General features: G+C 39.8%; 2 protein-coding genes across 2 annotated transcripts in view; both read right to left on the bottom strand.

Moving 5' to 3' along the window:
• Positions 1-1,727: 1,727 nt before the first annotated feature.
• gadd45ga (growth arrest and DNA-damage-inducible, gamma a) lies at positions 1,728-4,154 on the bottom strand. The gene is made up of 4 exons (XM_061928686.1): positions 3,988-4,154; positions 3,801-3,902; positions 3,501-3,711; positions 1,728-2,476 (listed from the first exon to the last, which is right to left on the bottom strand). Exons 1-4 carry the CDS (start codon positions 4,038-4,040, stop codon positions 2,363-2,365), a joined length of 480 nt encoding a protein of 159 aa, XP_061784670.1. The 5' UTR covers positions 4,041-4,154; the 3' UTR covers positions 1,728-2,362.
• Positions 4,155-7,175: 3,021 nt separating this feature from the next.
• Positions 7,176-18,241, bottom strand: part of creb3l3l (cAMP responsive element binding protein 3-like 3 like) — an 11,952-nt gene continuing 886 nt past the window's right edge. Inside the window, exons 2-10 of the mRNA XM_061928336.1 lie at positions 16,628-16,765; positions 16,144-16,537; positions 15,397-15,491; positions 15,215-15,307; positions 12,221-12,327; positions 11,890-11,958; positions 11,720-11,804; positions 11,542-11,635; positions 7,176-9,490 (exon numbers count right to left, since the gene is read on the bottom strand). Coding sequence (XP_061784320.1) covers positions 9,075-9,490; positions 11,542-11,635; positions 11,720-11,804; positions 11,890-11,958; positions 12,221-12,327; positions 15,215-15,307; positions 15,397-15,491; positions 16,144-16,537; positions 16,628-16,765 — 1,491 coding nt within the window. The 3' untranslated portion in view covers positions 7,176-9,074. The remainder of the gene's footprint in view (positions 9,491-11,541; positions 11,636-11,719; positions 11,805-11,889; positions 11,959-12,220; positions 12,328-15,214; positions 15,308-15,396; positions 15,492-16,143; positions 16,538-16,627; positions 16,766-18,241) is intronic.

Genomic DNA, 18,241 nt, shown 5'->3' on the forward strand with positions numbered 1-18,241 from the left:
GACTAATAACTACCAACATGGTATTGTTGCTTAATGATGAACTTTTGCATACAATTTGAGCTTCCAACTTTTAGGTACCCTTTCTCAAATGGGTCTCGACTCAAGTAGACGCCACGCCTCGATTAATATTCTGCAGTACTCGTAACTACCAACATGGTATTATTGTTTCTAGTTACCGTGTGTATACCATTCGCATTGCCATCTCTTAGATACCCTAGTATGCTGTATGCTGTATTTATTCAAATTAGACCGCTCTAATAAACGCCATGCCTCAATTAATATTCTGCTGTACTAGTAACTACCAACATGGTATTAATGTTTCTCATTGCCTTGTGTATGCCATTCACATTGTCATCCTTTAGATATCCTAGTATGCCCTATTTTATTAAAAAAGTCTCCACTCAAATGAAGTGAAGTGAAGTGAATTACATTTATATAGCGCTTTTTCTCAAGTGACTCAAAGCACTTTACATTGTGAAACCCAATATCTAAGTTACATTTAAACCAGTGTGGGTGGCACTGGGAGCAGGTGGGTAAAGTGTCTTGCCCAAGGACACAACAGCAGTGACTAGGATGGCGGAAGCGGGGATCGAACCTGCAACCCTCAAGTTGCTGGCACGGCCGCTCTACCAACCGAGCTATACCGCCCCATGTTATAAACACCATGTTTCAATTTTGAAAGACAAATAGCTACAAATATGCTATTATTTTCTGAATGTCCACATTAGGAACGTTTGAACATCTTTCTTTTATCATACACCATATTTGTGCAAGTACTGTTAGTGGCCTCTGCTCTAATTGACGCCATGCCTCAATTACAGGGCTATAATTATTACCAACATAGCATTCCTTGCTGGTGAACTTTTTGGATACTGTCTGAATGATAGTCTTTTATTCACTCTTTGTCACCGTATTATATTTCCTCAAATAGACACCATGCCTCAAATAGTCTTTTTGCAAGACTAACAGTTACCAACAGGGTATTATAGATTGGTGGCAAACCATCCACAATAACATGTTTTGAATACTCCAGTATGTTGTATTTCATCAAATGAGTCTCAACTTAAATATATGCCATGCCTCAAATTTGCAGGACGAGCTCCCAACATGTCAATATCTGCATCAGCATCTTTAGATTTCTCTTCCTTGCCACACATTATATTTGCTCAAGTGATGGCTTCTACTCTAATAGACACCATGCCTCACTCGAAGGACTAATACTTATTACGTATTGCCTCCACTCAAATAGGCACCATGCCTCAATTAGTCCTTTTGCAGGTCAAATAATTACCAATTGCTTGTGAACTTCTGCATAGTCTGCAGAACTGTTGCTAAAACACCAGTCTTTACTGTGTACTACATTCCCTCAATAAGTGACCTCTCTCGACACCGCGCTACAATTACATTTTATTGAAGGACCAATAATTACCATCATTAGGTTTTTGCTTGCGTGTGTAATTTCAAAGCGTCTGTGTAACTGTTATTATAATTACTCCAACCAAATAGACGTCATGCCCCAAATAATCACCAGCATTGTGAACTTTTGCATGCATTACTTTAGTGCACCTATTTCCTCATTTAGTGACCTCTGCACTATTAAATGCCGTGCCTTGATCTGTCTTTTTTTTTTTAGCCTCAAAAATGACCCGACATTGTGACATTGCATGCTGATGAACCTTTGCTCGGTGAACAAGCGCGAGGAGAAATAACACATCTGACTCACGGAATCATTTTGAGTTCAAATATTTATTCACAGGGCATGAACAAATGTGTGCAAATTGAAAGAAACGTTGCATTGCTTTGCGTGTACAGTTGACATGTCAAGTAAAAAGAAGATCAAAGTCTGTAAAAATGCACATTTGCAGCTCAAATCAGTCTTTTCGGAGAGTTCACCCCCGCCTCCTCTCTTCCCAGATGGCTGCACTTTAAAAAAAAATGAAAATGCAAAGTCTTTTTTTAGCCACTCTCACTTCCGGATCAGCATCATTCCCATATCTGACGAGCTCCGTCCCTCCAGCCCGGCCTCCGCACTTTCTCACACGTCCTCCTCTGCACAGTCTGTTGCGATCCCGCCCGCCTGCACACACGCCGCCTTCCTTGCTGAAGTGGACCGTCATCTCTTAAGTCCAGACTCCTTCTTCACGGTGTCCTGACAGCACCCCAAGGACTCCGCACCTTTAGTCGCTTTCTCCCCTCCCCTCTGCAGGGTCGTTCCACAATGACCCGCAATGCACCGACTGGAAGGATGTTCCTCTTAAATCCAGGGAGGCAGAAAGGCCCTTATAAGTTGAGGCCTTGACTTTCTTCTCATCATCATCATCATCACCGACGTGATGCCTCTTCAAATAAAGGGGTTGGCGTCTCAGCGCTCGGGGAGGGTGATGGTGGGCACCCAGTCGCAGACGCTGCGGCTCTGCTCGCAGAACACGCTCAGCTTGTCCAGAGCTGGGTCCTTCCATGGTGTTGCACTGGGGCTCTGGAATGGAAGAGTGGGCACTTTAATAACATGCAGTAAAAAGTTAATAAATAAAAGAAAATAAAAGTATTGTGATATATTTGTTTTTTAAAAATGACACATTTTAAAATAATATTTTTGTATTTTTTGAAATTATTTTAATTGCCTAAAAAATTTAAAAAAGGGGACAATTCAAGTGTAGCCTAATGACGATGCATTAGGCAGTAAAAATTAAAAAAAATTAAAAAATAAATTAAAATATCATGGTATATTTATTATTTAAAAAATACAAGTTTTAATATTATTGTTGTATTTTTTGAAAATATTTAAAATTGCCTAAAAAATGTTAAAACAAATAAAATAAAAAAAAAGGGACAAATCAAGTGCCTAAAGATGATGCATTAGGCAGTGAAAAGTAAAAATAATTTAAAAAAATAATAAAAGTATGGTATCTTTTTTTTTTTTTAAGTAAAAAGTAAACAAAATTTAAAAATAAATAAAAGTATCAAGGTATATTTATTATTAAAAAATTACACGTTTTAATATTATTGTTGTATTTTTTGAAAATATTTAAAATGGCCTAAAAAATTTAAAAAAAGGGGGACAAATCAAGTGCATAAAGACGATGCATTAGGCAGTGAAATGTAAAAAAATGAAAAAAATTAATAAAAGTATGATGTATGTATATATCTTTTTTTTTTAAATCACACATTTAATATTATTTTTGTATTTTTTGGGAAATATTCAAAATTGCCTAAAAAATGGGGAAAAAAGGTTACGAATCAAGTACTTAAAAGTTAAAAAAAAAAAATAAATAAATAAAAGTATGGTTTTTTTTTAAAGTGAAAAGTCTAAAATGTAAAAATAAATAAAAATATGGTATATACGTATTTTGAAATTACACATTTTTTAACATTATTTTAGTATTTTTACAAATTATTTTAAATTGCCTTAAAAATGTAAAAAAGGGGGACCAATTCAAGTGCAGCCTATTGATGATGCATGCATGCGTGCACGGATGTGTCAGCGGGCCGGCCTGACTCACCGTGACCAGAATGCAGTGCGCGTCCTTGGGCTCGCCGCCCTCGTCGGCTCCCACCAGCGCCGCCAGACGCTCGATGTCGTTGACGCGCACCACGTTGATGTCGTTGTCGAAGCAGAAGGCCTGGATGAGCGTGAAGTGGATCTGCAGGGCGATGTCGCACGCGTGCTCGTGGTCGGTGGCGAGCACGCAGAAAGCCACGCTGTCTGGATCCCTGCACCGGCGGAAGGAGGACGCGCGGTTAGGACGCATGCGTAAAAAAAAAAAAATGATGCTTGGAAAAAAAGGAATGAGAGAACTTACACATTCATGACTTTAGCGGACTCGTACACTCCCACTGTCAGGTAGTCCTGCTTCTTAGCGGCGAGCAGGAGCTCCTCCAGCGCCGTGCCTGCACTTTGCACCCTTTAAAGAAACAAAACACGCAAAAATATCAGACAAGTGCGCTATTTGACGCGAGCCGAATCCGGTCATTGCGTCCTCAACCTACCTCTCGTTGTGTTCCATCGTGCTCTCCTGTCCGCGGATCTCCTCCAGAGTCATAGTTAATAATCCAAACGTGGTCGCGATGCTTCGGCAGGAGGTGGAAGAAGAAGAAAAAAAAGACGCGAAGGTTCGTGTAATCCAGTCTGGGTCTTGCGTTATTCTGAGGTCGGAACGAGCAGTGTGAGCTTTTATAGCGAGACCGGCGTGGATTCTCGGCAAGGGGCGGGACTTTCCGCTCAGGCTTATCCCTGATTGGTTCGCGAGAAGCCCGGCTTGGAGGAAAGCAAAAGTCCCCCCCCCCCCCCTCCCTCCCTCCCTCTCCTCTTCCACCGGCATTTACTGCTTGTTGACAAGCCCACGCGTGGAAGGATTACGCATTTTCAAGAAACTCTCCCCTCCCACCTCCGTAAACAGCAGCAGTGTGTCCAGAGAATGTGCTGATTACCTTTAGTCCGATCAATAATGTTGTGTTATCGCGTTCAGAAGACACCGTGGAATACTTGGAAAGTCCAAATGTCTGAAAGAATGTTTTACTGGAAAACCTTTGTTATTGGCCGCCATTATATTATTATTATTATTATTATTATTATAGAGGTTTATTTGAAATAGGGACAGATACAGAAACATAAGACATCTGAAACGGTTATCCAATGTATGCATCATAGTGTTTGTAGCCCAAAGCTCATTTACAACATTTGTCCCCAACAACAACAACACAGATCATTAAAATAGAAAAATAAAAAATAGAATAAGGCAAAGATGAGTCCGATAATGGCTTTTTGCCAATATTGTCCAACTCTTAATTACCTATACCGATATCAACCGATACCGATATATACAGTCGTGGAGTTAACACTTTATTATTGGGGATGTCGGCCGATAAATGCGTTACAATGTAATATCGGAAATTATCGGTATCGGTTTTTTTTATTATCGGTATCGTGTTTTTTTTTTTTTAAACATTTTTTTTATTAAATCAACATAAAAAACACAAGATACACTTACAATTAGTGCAGCAACCCCAAAAAAAACGTCCCTCCCCCATTCACACTCATTCACACAAAAGGGTTGTTTCTTTCTGTTATTAATATTCTGGTTCCTACATTATATATCAATATATATATCAATACAGTCTGCAAGGGATGATTGTGCATGCTGCTGGTCCACTAATAGTACTAACCTTTAACAGTTAATTTGACTCATTTTCATTAATTACTAGTTTCTATGTAACTGTTTTTATATTGTTTTACTCTTTTTTATTCAAGAAAATGTTTTGAATTTATTTATCTTATTTTTTATTTTTTAAAGTACCTTATCTTCACCATATCTGGTTGTCCAAATTAGGCATAATAATGTGTTCATTCCACGACTGCATATATCGGTTGGTATCGGTATCGGTTGATATCGGTATCGGTAATTAAAGAGTTGGACAATATCGGAATATCGGCAAAAAGCCATTATCGGACATCCCTAATTATTATGCCTAATTTGGACAACCAGGTATGGTGAAGATAAGGTCCTTTTTAAAAAAAAAATAAAATAAGATAAATAAATTGAAAACATTTTCTTGAATAAAAAAGAAAGTAAAACAATATAAAAACAGTTACATAGAATCTAATGATTAATGAAAATGAGTAAAATTAACTGTTAAAGGTTAGTACTATTAGTGGACCAGCAGCACGCACAATCATGTGTGCTTACGGACTGTATCCCTTGCAGACTGTATTGATATATATTGATATATAATGTAGGAACCAGAATATTAATAACAGAAAGAAACAACCCTTTTGTGTGAATGAGTGTGAATGGGGGAGGGAGTTTTTTGGGGGGTTGGTGCACTAATTGTAAGTGTATCTTGTGTTTTTTATGTTGATTTAATTTAAAAAAAACAAAAAAAACAAAAACAAAAAAAAAAACCGATACCGATAATTTCCGATATTACATTTTTAAAGCATTTATTGGCCGATAATACCGGCGGCAGGCCGATATTATCGGACATCTCTAATCGATAATAATGACTGTACTGTACTTCCCCACTACAGACTATTAATGGCACATTCAAACGTTCAAGAGAAGCTTATATGTTCCCCGCAGAGCTAGAATAAACAGTTTGTTATTTTTTTTGTTATTCTTATGTGTTATTTTTATGCGTATGCACCCCTAGCCCGTGTTTACCTTAGCTGGATCTACTTCCGGAAACCACGCTACTTCCGCCCTGACGTCACATTCAGGAAGTGGGGAAACAATTGGAACCGGCGCATTGTAGGTTTTTGTTCAAATAGCTTTTTTTCAGAGGGTTGTTGTTTGATGCTTTTTAAAAAAAACAATATAAAGTAGATCACACTTCCCCTTAGCTCGTTAAAGTTTTAAAGCAGCCCCGGGGGCGCAAGTGTTTCCTGGAAACTGTCAAGTGCTGCAGGCTAACTTAGTTAAAATGTGTTTGTATTACCCTCATAAACTACACATGCCCTTGTATATTGTTTTAATCTACAAGCGTCATTACAAATAATATTACATTATCTTTACATTGTCTTTACAGAAGATGCACCTTTGATATAACGCGCTATTATTGTGCAGAGCTGTTTTATGATCATTATCAGACTCATGTCGCTCCCTGCTGGTTGTTCAGAGCATGACTCTTCTTCCAGCACAAACTAGTTCAGGCTTGTTGCTTATTATTGAGTCATCGCTAGTGACTCACTGCCTGCAAAAAAACAAAAAAGAGCTGAGGTAATGTCTAACATCTAATGCAGAACAGCAGAGTAGACATGACAAAGCAAAACTGCAGCAATTTTTTGGAGTAAATAAGTTGATAGTGAAGTGTGCTGAAGTCAACCCTTAAAGAGGTCCTGAGGGATATTATGTGCCATTTATGTGTTGAATAATTTGCTCTCAAACTTAAGAATGCATCCCAAATATTCTACTGTGCATCTCATTTTTGTATGTATTTGGAATTTTCCCAAATGACAAATTAGAAGACTTTATAGCTATTTGCTGTAGGTTCGATGTTGTCAAAAAGATTGGATGTGTTGCTGGGTCTGATTTGGTTTTGGAATTGGATTGCATTGTTATGGTATTGTTGTGCATTGTTTTGTTGGATTGATTAATAAATTCATTAAAAAAAAAAAGATTGGATGTAGTGAAAGTGTAAACGGTTTTGGGACCTAAAATAAATAACATGGACAGAGAAGGTTGTACATAAAAAAATGTATTATCATAGATGTCAAATGTACAGAAAAGGCTACAATCATTATCTTATTTACATTCTATTCCTCACAAACTCAGTGCCTTTTTCCACGGATAATCTCACATGGTTCTAACAATAAGCAATAAGACATACATCATGTCTTTACAATTGACAGTAACGTTAGAAGATATACTAAACAAAAAAATGTCTCACTGGCAACACAGGTCATTACATTTTTGGATATAGTTTACCGCACCACTTTTTTTTTTTTCAGCAGCCAAAAGAAATAGCATTAAAATGTGAGAAGGTAGTTCAGAATAATATATTTATAAAGGTTCTTTATCTTAATCAAATCAAGGGGAAAACAATGACACAGTACACAAAGACCCTCTTGTTACAAGAGGAGCCAATCATCTTCATGGCCAAATGTCCTGCAATGGCTTTACGAAGCATCAATAATCACATTGATCAAACAGCCTATTCTTCTATCAAGCAACATCTAATTTACTGGTGAACAGCTTTGGGTGTGTCTTATTGAAAATAGGGCTTAAAAGTGAGACGTAGTAAACAATGCATTGTATGTCTTGCTGGCCTCTCAATAGCGTATTTACATGGCTGAATGCAAGTTTTGTTATTTTCTTTAAGAAGTTCAAACGTGCGCCATCATAAACTGACACGATTGTTGACATGATCGCTTCAGGAAAAAAATAAAAGGTTTTGAGATTTTTGTCATTTCCAGTGTGAAAGGTTTGTGAGTTAATAAAAGGTACAGCGAATAGTTGTGAGACGATCTAACATAACTTTTAACACCAACACCTGGTACATGTTGGTGTGTTTACTGCATTTTCACACTGCTAAGTTTGAATCAAAGCATGGTTTACTCTGTTTCACACATAGCATTTAGTAGGCTGTTAGTATTAGCCAAGGAAACGACGCACAGTATTTTAGGTAAAAGCATTTTGTCTGTTTTAGTCGTGGGTAAGCACAAAATTGAAGGTAGTATTATTTTTGGAAAATTAGCGCAGTGATCAAAGTATTTAAAAGTAAATGGGTGAGTATTATTTTCGGAGAAGTAGCGCAGTGATTAGGGGGCGACTTGTCCAGGGTGTACCCCGCCTTCCACCCGAATGCAGCCTCGACCGCGAAAGGGACAAGCGGTAGAAAATGGATGGATGGATAGTGCAGTGATCAAAGTATTTAAAGATAATAATTGAAATGAAATGAGTCTGGGCTCCCTCACGCCATCTCAAACACATAAGAGATGAAATCTGTAAATTATACACATTTTGAATGGAGCCTTAGCAATAAACCTTAACAGGCTTTGCATTCTGAAATTCTTTACTGGTATAAAAACTGACTCCGTTGACGAACTATAGACGAGTTAAGATAAGACGAGTTACAAGCTTCAACAATGGCGGCAGCTTAGTCAATCTCTTGTCTATTGGATGTGCTCAAAAGGACCATTTCCACCAATTTTACCTATTTTTATCGAGGTAACGATAGTGAGCTTTTGGATTAGGGCGCGCTTTATCTCGGTACAGTCCCTTATTTCTTGATTTTGTACAATCCATTTTAAACCAGTTTGTAGCTCTCTCTCTCACATTGCCCCGGGTACAGAACAAAAATGGCTACGGCAGCCCCAGAATGCATTGCAAAAAGCACGTGCGCTTTCGGGAACCTAAAGCGTTATTTTTCTTTATCGGAAGGTTTTCACAAAAACATGCCGACTGCTTAGGTAGGTCAATGTTACGAATAAAAGATCATGAAAAAAAGTGCAAATAAAGTAACAGTAGTACATCAGAAGACTGTTTGAATTTCCCTTCCTCTATTTACAAATAGTATAGCTTCCCTGTTATACCAATCAGAGTTGGAATATGGCTCCCTCTGGTGGTCCAACTAACATGCTACATCTCATCAGATCGGTGCTGCTGTAATATTACAGTTGGAGGGTTTCGGTCTATCCAGTTCTCCTTGGCGCCCGGCACCTCGTAGGTAACAGCCGCCGCCTTTACAGGATCTACAGAAACTTCTTTTAAGCCGGCCGGGACGCCACCGCCCACCCCCGGCGACACCTCCGCCGCCTGCGACGAGGCAGCGGGGAAGTCGGCGGAAGAGTTGCCGCTGACGGCCGTTTCAGAGTCGGGCTGCTCCACTCGCTGGTAGTCGGGGGTGTGGTTCTTCTTACCACCGGCAAAGATGGCGTCCAGGTTCTCAACCTCGGCCTGAGGCAAGTACAGATCCGGCTCGTCCTCTTCGGTTTCCAGGTAGGAGACAGCGTCTGTGCTTTCTGGCGGCACTGAGCGCAACATACGGGAAATGACTGTGACACAGAAAGTAAACAATGAATCATCAAGAACAATAAAGACACAATACAATAGAATCCACAATGAATTTACACTTTATGGATAACCATGTTTTGATTGCAATATGCGCCATCTGTGCAGCCATGGTGGCAATAAATGATTCCAATGAAGTACTCATAAAAGCACATCCCTAATAAGTTTAAAACAAAGCATAAAAAAGCTGCAACTGTTTAAATGAACTGAGAGGACACCAGAAGCTTGCAGCTGTCTGATGAAAACCCACTTTGTTTTTAGGAGTAAGAAAACATGTTCAGAGTTTACAAAAAACTCTTTTTACACTTATAACATGTATCATAAATGTTCATGTTTTTTCACAGCCATCCTAGTTAGTTCCACCAGTATATGTAGTAGGGATGGATACTGTTCACATTTGAATCGATACTTTTTGCCGATATTCCGATATTGTCCAACTCTTAATTACCGATTCCGATATCAACCGATACCGATATATACAGTCGTGGAATGAACACATTATTATGACTAATTTTGTTGTGATGCCCCGCTGGATGCATTAAACAATGTAACAAGGTTTTCCAAAATAAATCAACTCAAGTTATGGAAAAAAATGCCAACATGGCACTGCCATATTTATTATTGAAGTCACAAAGTGCATTATTTTTTTTTAACATGCCTCAAAACAGCAGCTTGGAATTTGGGACATGTTGAGGTGGGCGGGGTTGGGGGGGTGGGGGTCGCAGAGGGTGTATATTGTAGCGTCCCGGAAGAGTTAGTGCTGCAAGGGGTTCTGGGTATTTGTTCTGTTGTGTTTATGTTGTGTTACGGTGCGGATGTTCTCCCGAAATGTGTTTGTCATTCTTGTTTGGTGTGGGTTCACAGTGTGGCGCTTATTTGTAACAGAGTTAAAGTTGTTCATACGGCCACCCTCAGTGTGACCTGTATGGCTGTTGACCAAGTATGCGTTGCATTCACTTGTGTGTGTGTGAAAAGTCGTAGATATTATGTGACTGGGCCGGCACGTAAAGGCAGTGCCCTACGTCCGTGTCCACAGCGGCGTTTTAAAAAGGCATACATTTTACTTTTTGAAACCGATACCGATAATTTTCGATATTACATTTTAAAGCATTTATCGGCCGATAATATCGGCAGTCCAATATTATCGGACATTTCTAATCTAAAAAAAAAAAACATATATAAGTCGCACTGGAGTATAAGTCGCATTTTTTGGGGAAATGTATTTGATAAAACCCAACACAAAGAATAGACATTTGAAAGGCAATTTAAAATAAATAAAGAATAGTGAACAACAGGCTGAATAAGTGTACGTTATATGAGGCATAAATAACCAACTGAGAACGTGCCTGGTATGTTAATGTAACATATTATGGTAAGAGTCATTCAAATAACTATAACATATAGAACATGCTATACTTTTACCAAACAATCTGTCACTCCTAATCGCTAAATCCCATGAAATCTTATACGTCTAGTCTCTTACGAGAATGAGCTAAATAATATTAGATATTTTACGGTAATGTGTTAATAATTTCACACATAAGTCGCTCCTGAGTATAAGTCGCACCCCCGGGCCAAACTATGAAAAAAACTGCAACTTATAGTCCGAAAAATACGGTATGTAAAAACTTACATTTTATAATAATACATTGTAAAACATATGAAAAAAATTAGCTAAGGGTTAAAATGGTGCGGTTTCTAATAAAGGATTAATTTCAAATAAGTGTAAAGTTATCAATACATGTCTGAATCTTTATTGTAAAGTTGGTTTATGGTGTATAATTGGTAGTTACAAGGTGCACATCTAAATAGCTAATCCACCATTACTCAAACTGTTGATTAAATTAACAGCATGCTCCAAATACAGTAGATACCGCATTTTAATCCCCTCAGACAAGCAAAATAGCATCTTTTAAACGACTGCCACAACATCCACTACCTATGAGTATAAATGGCATCTGTAAAGCTGAAGCGGCCCATCATGCAGCAGTAATAACTTGGTTTTATGACGGTAATAATGGGGGAAAGAGCCTACCGGAGGTGGGCATGTATAGCTCCTTCTTCTCCGTGTTGCTGCCAAACGGGTTGACTGAGGGGAAGATGATGAGGCAGAAGGAGAGCAGGAACACCTGGAAGGTAGAGAAAGCATGTTGGCGGTGAGGAGAAGAGCCAAGTAAGTTCTATGCTTGACGGAGAGAACTTGCTGCTCTCACCATCACACAAGTGCTCGTGGCACTGGCTTTCATGGTGGACATCTTCACCATAGACTGCAGTTTCTTCAGCTGCTCAATCAACGATCTGCAACGTTAAACAGAGAAAACACACACGTGAACACACTTTATTGGGCTATGCTCTATGAAATAGGAAAAGTGACACTCCTTACATGTTTTGCTTCTGGAGCAGATGGACTTTCTTCTGTAGCTCGGTGTTGTGCGCGGTGCACACGGCGACTCTGCGGCAAAGCAGACGAGTTTCAGTCAGATTAGGTAGCTATTTTTCTAACAAGTCCTTCCAGCTAATTAGCAACACATGATTTGTATGTGAGCGAGAGTGATACTGGATATCATTGTGAAGTGTTTTGCATTTGAATGGAGAGTGAAGGAGGAAGCTGGCACTCGAAAACAAGCGCCTGATTGGTCTTTATTGTCGAGGCTCATCAAAGGCTACGCCTCGGTTTCGCTCACACGCAATACACAAGGAGACAATCATCTCACCTGTTCTCCAAGCCGTCAACGTAGACCTTCTTCTTCTTGCGACTCTCCTGAGCTGACTGCTTGTTGCGAATCTTCCTCCTGACCCTCTTTAGGGTCCTCTCCTCGGCCTGAAAACAACAGACGATATGACACTCAATATAGACTTAGACTTCCTTTTTATTGTCATTCAAATTTGAACTTTACAGTACAGATAAGAACGACATTTCGTCGCATTAGCTCATGGTAGTGCAGGATAAAAAAGCAATAAGGTGCAGATATAAATAAATAGATTACTGTACAGATAAATATATTGCACTTTTGCGTATGCATCCAGGTTTATGGATGTATGTTATATTGTCTTTATATTCCCGCGAGTTAATCCATTTTTGGGGGGGAATTGAGGAGATTATTTTAATGCGTTCAAGAGTCTTACAGCCTGAGGGAAGAAGCTGTTACAGAACCTGGAGGTTCTGCATTTTAAGCCCCATGTTTTGTTCGCCAATCTCATAGCGGAGTTCAAAGAAAGAGTTGCGGACCCGAATATAAGACAGAAAATTATCAAATAAACGTTTTCCAATATCAGTGAAAAAACTGGTAGATTACAATAAAGATGTTGTTGGACGCTGCTGTATTTATCACCATTTTCTTAAAATTAACATATATTCTGTGAGTGTACGTGAGTGACAGGAAGAAAAGCTTTAACTCACATGGGAACCTACTAGTTTGCATGTGATCTCCAGACCGCAATTGTAAGACAACCCGCTTTTTTTGAGACTTCTTCCAAAGGGGATAACAATTATGTGTCTCTATAAAGAGTTTGGGGCCATGCCCCTGAGATAATAATAGATACCTCCATTCGGGCAAATAAACTGTATTTCTTGGCATCATTATCAAGTATTATCATCCCTTTAGATGCCCTAAACACCTCCCCTCCGACCAGGAGGCCACGGGGAAGACCCAGGACACGTTGGGAAGACTATGTCTCCCGGCTGGCCTGGGAACGCGTCGGGATCCCCCGGGAAGAGCTGGACGAAGTGGCTGGGGAGAGGGAAGTCTGGGCTTCCCTGCTTAGGCTGCTGCCCCCGCGACCTGACCTCGGACAAGCGGAAGAAGATGGATGGATAGATGGATCATCCCTTTAGGACAAGGTTGTACACCGAGAGCAAGACAGGAGCAGGCATGCTAATGTGTAAGCTTATTGCTAATCTAGCTCTAACCAACACCAAGAAGTAAGTGCTGAGTAAAGTTTAAGAAGTATAAATGGAACCATGCTAATGTAGAAAGTAAGCAGATGTCAACAGAAAATTAACAAGCATATTAATAAGAGTTACAGCGAGGAAATTATAACGTGAAGTGTTGGTGTGCATTATCACAATCCGTACACGACATGTAAGAGGGCAGATCAATTTATAAATTGGTGGTTTTGACATGCACCTGGGGATAGGTTGATTGGCAACACTAAATTGGCCCTAATGTGTGAACGTGAGTGTGAATGTTGTCTGTCTATCTGTGTTGGCCCTGTGATGAGGTGGCGACTTGTCCAGGGTGTACCCCGCCTTCCGCCCGATTGTAGCTGAGATAGGCTCCAGCGCCCCCCGCGAGCCCGAAGGGAATAAGCGGTAGAAAATGGATGGATGGATGGGTTTTGATAGTATCACTATCAGTATATGATGAATTCTACAGTTATTATGCCAATATTTTTATTTACGTTAATGTTTGGAATATGGCACAGGAGGACTCTTAGGACAAAAAACAAGTATTTGAATGAGTAGTAAATAATAGTTTTTGCATTTGTTTAGTTATTGTGTACTGTTGATTTAGTTTTTTCTCGAACAATTATATGTAACAAGAGAGAATAAAAAAATAGTTTAAATATTGTGTTGATATTAGAGATGTCCGATAATGGCTTTTTTGCCGATATCCGATATTGTCCAACTATTAATTAGCGATTCCGATATCAATCGATACCGATATATACAGTCGTGGAATTAACACATTATTATGCCTAATTTTGTTGTGATGCCCCGCTGGATGCATTAAACAATGTAACAAGGTTTTCCAAAATAAATCAACTCAAGTTATGGAAAAAAATGCCAACATGGCACTGCCATATTTATTATTGAAGTCACAAAGTGCATTATTTTTTTTAACATGCCTCAAAACAGCAGATTGGAATTTGGGACATGCTCTCCCTGAGAGAGCATGAGGAGGTTGAGGTGGGCGGGGTTGGAGGGGGCAGGGTTGAGGTGAGGGAGGCGGGTAGCGGGTGGTATATATTATCGCGTCCTGGAAGAGTTAGTGCTGCAAGGGGTTCTGGGCATTTGTTCTGTTGTGTTTATGTTGTGTTACGGTGCGGATGTTCTCCCCAAATGCGTTTGTCATTCTTGTTTGGTGTGGGTTCACAGTGTGGCGCATATTTGTAACAGTGTTTGGTGTGGGTTCACAGTGTGGCGCATATTTGTAACAGTGTTAAAGTTGTTTATACGGCCACCCTCAGTGTGACCTGTATGGCTGTTGACCAAGTATGAATTACATTCCCTTGTGTGTGTGAAAAGCCGTAGATATTATGTGATTGGGCCGGCATGCAAAGGCAGTGCCTTTAAAGTTTATTTTCTCCCTACGTCCGTGTACACAGCGGCGTTTTAAAAAGTCATAAAATTTACTTTTTGAAACCGATACCGATCATTTTGAAACCGATAACGATAATTTCCGATATTACATTTTAAAGCATTTATCGGCCGATAATATCGGGCATCTCTAGTTCATATTGTTTAACTGCCAATAGCTGCAAACTGTAATCACACCGGATGGGTATTAGTATCGGCCGATCTCACTCATAAGATTATCATATCGGCCCTAAAATATAATTCACTATCACAAATGCATTTGTAAAAACAAAGGCTTCCCCCTATCAAACGCCTGGTACTCTCTGTGGTTGAGCAAATAAATCTCTAAGGCCAATACATAAGGGAAGTGAGGTATATAACGCCTTATCTATCCATCAGTTGAGGTTACCTTTGTGAGAGGCATGTGCGAAGGAATCGTGGCTCCCTCTTTCGCCAAAAGGCGCTTCTCCTCCTCAGACAGCACGATCTCCTTAAACTGGAACTGCAAACAAGTCAAAATGGACTCTGTGTTATAGACCTGCAGCAGACTGGAAGGATGAACAGAAATGAACGACATGTGCATTGACGGACCTCTCCTGTGTCGTATAACATCGAGTCCTCCATAGACAACGTACAAGGCAGCTCAGTGGTGACGTCATCCTCCATGGCGTCGCTCACTAAATCATCTGTCAGCAGAAATACATACAACAGTGAGTTTAGTGTTTTGTCTATGAATTATTTCTGCAGAAATAATGCAGAATCAATTCATTTATAAAAAATTATGTATCAATTTAAATGATTAGGAAGAGAGTCCACCATGTGAAAATTCATCTAATATGTTGTATTGTCACCGCCTTGAAACAAAGGACACCTAATATAGTTCAATACTTAGCAGCAACCAGCAGAGGGCGCCATTAGGTGGAGGTAGAGCTGATCTATTTTGATTACACTTGAAATCAGACTATTTTAGTGCACTGACTGCAAAGCTAGTATAGAGATACAACACCGACAGATACATCCCAAATATATATATATAGCTACTAATTCATATAAAGATTACATGTCAGAATTGATCATAAATGTTACAAAGTGATGGCATGCATTATCCTAACAAAAAGTTGCCAGCTAAAAGATCGAAGTAAATGTAACACATGCCCTTAGGTTTCACCTTTTTACTGACAAGCAACAAAATACATTTGTGCAGATTTGGCGCCAGTGTATTTAAGTTTCTACTTGTAAGGCATAAGAGCAAGCAGCATATCATGCTGGGGTAAAAACTATAGAATAATAAGCTTGTCTTGATATATCTGGTGAATATACAATCAATGATATACATACCTAGATCAATAAAGACATCAATGTCTGGCTTCTCCGCCCTGACACTCTGCAGCACATCTGGGTCCCCGCAACCACCTTGCAGCAAGGAGTAGCTGTGATCTGCCTGCACTCTCATTGCCTCCGGGTTCTCCCCATGCAGGTCTCCATCGACTCGGGTGGCTTCCGAGCACTCGGGGCTGGGATTGGAGAAGCTAGTATTGTGCGAAATATCGATATCGCTGCTCTGCGGACTCGGGCAGCCGACTGGCGTTGTGTTTCCCACGCGGCCGCCGCTGTCATCTGAGATGCCACTGTCACTGCCCAGGGGCGAGTGGGAGGGACTGAGGGTCTCCATGTTGTCCTCGTCCTTTAACAAGCTGGAGAGAAAGTCCTCAGTGTCCACACCTGTAAGCATCTAAAAACAGGGGCGAAAATAAACCTCAAATCTAGTCAGATGTTATCTGCAAATGCTGTTTCATATTGGTTTTGTTAAAAAAAAACTTACATTCTGTTCAGAAAGCCAAGAATCAATGAGCCCATTGCTGTAAGGAAAGAGCTGTTCAGAAGATCCATCCTCTCTGTCGTCAAACAGCAACCCAAGCAATTCCGCTCCATCCATGTCGAAGTCCTCCGTGATTGACATCTGTGATCGACACCACCGGACATATTTTAAACAACATCAATTGAAATTATTAAAAAAAAATAGAGTTAAAACTAAAAAAAAAATAGACTACCCTGTAAAGGTTTGTTTATTCTACCAATTAAATTTACAAGGTGAAAGTAATGTATGGCAGGCTCTTAACATGCAAGTAAAAGTTAACCTCTTAAGGCCCAAGCTGTTTGTTTGCATGCTTTTTTTTATTTCTCTTTGCTATTTGGGCTTATTGGACCCTAATTAGAATAAAAACTAAGAATCATCTTTTTATATGATGTACTTAGGCCATAAGTAACAAATGTGTACTTCATGTTTAGTGACATGCTAATTCTTATTTTTACACTATTTTTTCCAAATTCCATTGTATGTTATACTCTTCTGACACTACCATATGGCAGTGTAAATGTCCACATAAGTGGCCATAAGACCCCAATTCAGTAGTGTACACAATTTTGGAAATAAGAGCTAAAAGGTGCTGTCCATGCATGTGGCCACCAAGGCCTTTAGAGGAAAGTACCACTGATAGTCACACTTACTAGATGTGGTGAAATTACTCTCTACATTTGACCCACCCCCTTGTTCCGCCCCCTGAGAAGTGAGGGGAGCAGTGAGCAGCAGCGGTGGCCGCGGTCGGGAATCATTTTGGGGATTTAACCCCCAATTCCCACCCTTGATGCTGAGTGCCAAGCAGGGAGGTAGCATCTCCCATTTTTACAGTCTTTGGTATGACTTATCTCAGCACGGACACTCTAACCCAGTGGTTCTTAACCTGGGTTCGATCGAACCCTAGGGGTTCGGTGAGTCGGGCTCAGGGGTTCGGCGGAGGTCAAGACACGCCCGACTCATTGTGTAAATAAAAACTTCTCCCTATCGGCGTATTACGGATACAGCAACAGCAGAAGCCACACTGATTTGCAGCTGTGTAATTTGTTGTGAGTTTATGCACTGTGTTGGTTTTGTTCTTTGAACAAGGTGATGTTCATTCACGGTTCATTTTGTGCACCAGTTAAAAAACATGGTAACACTTTAGTATGGGGAACATATTCACCATTAATTAGTTGCTTATTAACATGCAAATTAGTAATATATTAGCTCTTAACTAGTCATTATTAAGTACTTAGTAATGCCTTATTCGGCATGGCCTTATTATAACCCTAACCCGCTAACCCTGGCCCGAACCCTCTAACCCTAACCCAATAACTCTAAATTAAGTCTTTGTTACTTAGAATATGTTCCCCTAGTGTCCAAAAAACTCTAAATTAAGTCGTTGTTACTTAGAATATGTTCCCCATACTAAAGTGTTACCAAAAACATGTAACTTTGTCTTGAATTTGAAAAAACAACAACATTATTTTTCACTAAAGAAGGGTGAATGCGCATATGAAACTGATGGGGTTTGGTACCTCCAACAAGGTTAAGAACCACTGCTCTAACTACTAGGCCACTGAGCAGGTCTTAAGTCAT

The sequence above is a fragment of the Nerophis lumbriciformis genome, linkage group LG33 (assembly GCF_033978685.3).
Source record: "Nerophis lumbriciformis linkage group LG33, RoL_Nlum_v2.1, whole genome shotgun sequence".
NCBI lineage: Eukaryota > Metazoa > Chordata > Actinopteri > Syngnathiformes > Syngnathidae > Nerophis > Nerophis lumbriciformis.